Below are 4,253 nucleotides of genomic sequence, written 5' to 3'. Positions count from 1 at the left end.
CACACAAGCTTCCTCTAAGGCATCCAGCCCCTGCACACAGTGACTATAATCTGTGCTGCGTGTGTTTCTCCAGGTACCAGTACCTGAAGCTGAATGGGAACTTTGAGCGGTCGGCAGGGCTACAGGCTGGAGTCGACCTCATCGCTGTGAGTCCCTTCACTGAGACCATGTGACCTGCCACATTCCATCAACCCTACTGGGTCAACTCAGATACAAGACCCATCACAAGGCACCAGCAACCCCTTAAAACGTTCAAAATGATAAACCTCCCATATAAACCAGCGTACGCTGGAAAGAAGAGGCCTGCTCTTCTTTCTGTCTTTGTAGCATTTCTATGTGAATTTACATTTTGGAGGATATTACTGTACATGAGTGAAGATATTATATAAGGAAACAGGAACTTAGATTTCAAAAAGCATACGATCACTGCCTTTTAACGTTATGCATAAGTAGCAAAAAGACACACCTGCACTGTCAAATTACATGTTATAGCTAAATGATAGAAGTGTGTCCAGGTAAAATTAATAAATTCATAAGCATTTTTTTATTTGACAATAGCTCAGCAGCCTATATGGTTACACTGTTATTGTCTAGTTAAGAGGAGCTTTGTCACTTCTCTCCTTCACCTGTTATAAGTATAAATAGATATGAAAATAAAAATATAAATAGATTCATACGTACTTCCCAGATATGCGCCCTGAATATTCAAAAGATTATACAACTTGTGTAGAGCCATCATTTATTTTTGAATAGCCTCTGTTGCCATCTATTTCAAAAATAAAGAGGCATGTTCTTTAAAAACATATATAATCAGTCCAGATAATTCTTCAAATGTTTTCTGCTAAATGTCATTTTATTGAAAAGTAACTGAACTGGGTTGATGTATTCTGGTTTGTCTGAGTTTTGTAGAGGATTCTTATTGTGTGTGGAAGTTCACATCAGATGTGTACGTAATGAAGACTGATTTGGCACTATGCACAGAATGCTTTTTGACCGCTGTTGTGTATGCCGTCTCCCAGGACGACCACAGCATCGTGTTTCTGTGTGACCTGCACATCCACTTCCCCCCATTCATCATTGACAGCGTACGCAAGCACTGTGTGGAGGGCAGGATGGCCTTCGCCCCCATCGTAATGAGACTGGACTGTGGAGCCACTCCACGCGAGCCCAAGGGTACACTATCACCACACACATACACACATCGGCACTCACACACACATGCACACACGCAGAGGGAAATATGTTTACACACACACACACACACATCAGCACTCACACACACATGCACACACACAGAGGGAAATATGTACACACACATACACACACACACACAAACAGACTCACTCTCACACACACACACACGGAAAGACTCACTCACTCACGCACAAGCACACACACACACACAAGGCTGAGTGCAGTCTCTTCCTGCAGGATTCTGGGAGGTGAATGGCTTCGGGCTGCTGGGGATCTATAAGTCAGACCTGGATGCGGCGGGAGGGATGAACACCCGAGACTTCAGGGACCGCTGGGGTGGGGAGGACTGGGAGCTCCTGGACAGGTCAGCTATCAATCAATCAATCAATCAGCAGTCAGAATACCACTCAAACAAGAACTATTTCAGCCAATGTGTGGACAGAGGTTATATTTAATTCAAATACTAAATGTGTTTACTAAATGTGAAAATGTGAATGAAGTTTTTATAGTGAAAGTATGATTTAGAGGAGCAGAATGAGAGAGAAAGTAAAGCATTTTATAAGTTTTGTTTGTATCCACTGTCTCCATGACGATGTGCAAAGGTAAGAGCTGTGCATGATGACTGGCAGGTGAACCGTGTCCCCGCTTCTTCCACAGGATCCTGCAGGCCGGGCTGGAGGTGGAGAGGATCCACCTGCGGAACTTCATGCACCACTACCACTCCAAACGAGGCATGTGGAACAGGCAGCCGCTCAAGGCCACGTAACCGCGGAAACAGAGGAGGGCTTGTGCGGCCCTCCATTGGCTCGGGCACTTTAGTTACCCCTGGCAACGTGTCATGGTGTCGTGTGGGGGGCGGGGTTACAAGGAAGCAGAAGGAAGTCATGTCCCCTGGTCAAGTGTTTTAACAGCAAAGGTGTGGTAGAGCTCTCGCAGGCCTTTTCCTAACTTAAACCCCTTGAGGTTTTGCTCATAGTGTTGATACCATCAGATGGACGAAGGCGATGGACAACAGAAATTAGGCTGAAACAAGAGGAAAGTCGAACGGCCGAAGTAAACAGGATATTTTACTGTAACTCTCATGGAGTGACGCGTGGTCTTTAAGGACAGTGCTGGTCAGGGATATGCTTCAGCGTTATCTGGAGCTGACAGAGCCTCCTGAGAGACGGGCTGGAAAGGAAGGAAGCAATGGCTCCTCTGTATACTTCATGCTGGTCTGGAGGCGTAGTTTTAAAGGGGATTTAAAAAAATGATTTTTTAAAATAAAGTATTTGTTGCGCTTCAGTGACATTATCCTTTTCCATCAGTGAGCAGAACAAAGTCACTGTCAATCATGTTTTAATATTTCACTGAGACAAATACCTGTTGCCTGTTTCATTTGTGGCAGTTGCTAACTGGACTGGAAGCATGCTTGTCTGTCTTACGTTGGAATATTTATTTCAGTGACTCAGTTTTTTGCTGATGGGTTTTCAAATGTCTTTATTTTTTTGTTTTTCTATTTTTTATGAGAAGAAAAACACATTAATTTATATAAATGTTTTTTTTTTCCAATTGAACTTCCTGGTTGATGTCATCCACGTATTTATTATTTGATGATCAATGTATTTATTAATTTGCCTTTGATCTTGAAACCTGTGTTCTTACCTTATTATTTTCTGTATGCATTCATGGGCCAGTTTTGTGGATACAGATTAATCCTAGATTTAGTCCTAGAGTAAATTCAATCTTGAATGGAGATGCTCTATACCAAACGCAATTGAGGCCAGGACTAGGCTTAATCTGTGTCTGTGAGACCAGCCCTATATGTTTCTGGGTGCTGTTGCTGTGTGCCTCGCAGCTGTGAGGTCATTGCAGTTATCAAACTGTTTCATTACTTGAGGTGCTGGTGAGGGGATGAATGTAAAATAAATATGATTGGAGGTGGATGGGGGAGGGGGGGGGGGTTGGGGGGACAGCCCAGTTTTTAATGTTGCTTTTCACTTTGGAGTTGTTGATCAATTTCATAGCTGAAGTCGGACGAGGCGATCCTGTAATCACGCCTCCATTTCGGACACTTTGAAAGCCTTAACTGCACTCCTCGATTTATGTAAGAAAACATAAAAAAAAGAATAATTGCGTTTTTAATACCGAAGTTAGCGTTTGCAAACGTCTCTCCACACTGCAAATGAATACAAGCCTTATTTAAAGGTTAAAGGGTGAAATGTGTGCCTTTTAAAATATCAGGACAGGTTTATGCTGGTAGATATATTACATACAACAGTCACAATCACGTAACAGACTTGTTACAGCGTCTGTGCTGTGCCTTTCACGTGCTTGTGGAACTTCAACGTCAAAAACAAGATATTGTTGCTTTTGTAGTTTTTGTGTGGAAATATATAGTAAGCTTAAGCTTGCTGTGAAATATCTTCTGCGCAGACAGTTGAACTGACTCGTTGCACTCCACAGAGTGAGCCGCATGCACTCAAACAAACCAAACCTACTGAGGTGCATTTCCAGGGGACCTCTCTCTTGTTCTCCATTCCTTGAATACAAACTACTTGTCAGTCACATGACAAACACAAAAAATGTCTTTTCGTGGTGCATTTATAGCTGTGCAAAGGTGCATCTTAAAAGTCAATGACAAGTCATGTCCCTGCAATTTTCAAATGAGTTTAGGATGCTGTTTTAGGATCCCCTTAGTGATGTGTCTCGGTTGTTGTTTTTTAAGGACAGGTCATTTCTGCAGTCTAGGTTCATGTGGGTTGTGGGGTTGACAAATGGGGGAAAGTATCATTCTATATGATACATTTACATTGAAATTCATAATTCACACTGATTCAACACTACAGTGCACACATTGCGGTTTGCTCATACATTAAAAACTTAATTTTGTAGCTGTGGTCAGAGGTTTACCTGTCCATCTGACCAGGGAAATGCGATGAAGAAAATGTTTCATTAAATCAATCATCTTCTCAACCGAGCAGTCTGTGTGTTCAAGTGCTGCATAGGCACGAAGGACAGGATCAAATGAAACTCATTTTATGGTCCAGGCTGCCTGGAGGAATGGATATAGGGTAGGA

At 42.5% G+C, this 4,253-nt stretch overlaps 1 protein-coding gene across 1 annotated transcript in view; it reads left to right on the top strand.

Annotated features, from left to right (window-relative positions):
- b4galnt3b (beta-1,4-N-acetyl-galactosaminyl transferase 3b) overlaps positions 1-3,090 on the top strand; it is a 27,719-nt gene extending 24,629 nt beyond the window's left edge. Inside the window, exons 17-20 of the mRNA XM_035401930.1 lie at positions 74-146; positions 1,020-1,173; positions 1,432-1,558; positions 1,852-3,090. Coding sequence (XP_035257821.1) covers positions 74-146; positions 1,020-1,173; positions 1,432-1,558; positions 1,852-1,960 — 463 coding nt within the window. The 3' untranslated portion in view covers positions 1,961-3,090. The remainder of the gene's footprint in view (positions 1-73; positions 147-1,019; positions 1,174-1,431; positions 1,559-1,851) is intronic.
- Positions 3,091-4,253: the final 1,163 nt, after the last annotated feature.

Source organism: Anguilla anguilla, chromosome 19, assembly GCF_013347855.1.
Source record: "Anguilla anguilla isolate fAngAng1 chromosome 19, fAngAng1.pri, whole genome shotgun sequence".
Taxonomy (NCBI): domain Eukaryota; kingdom Metazoa; phylum Chordata; class Actinopteri; order Anguilliformes; family Anguillidae; genus Anguilla; species Anguilla anguilla.
The sequence above is the reverse complement of the archived record's forward strand: the minus strand, read 5'-3'. Positions and strand labels throughout refer to the sequence as shown.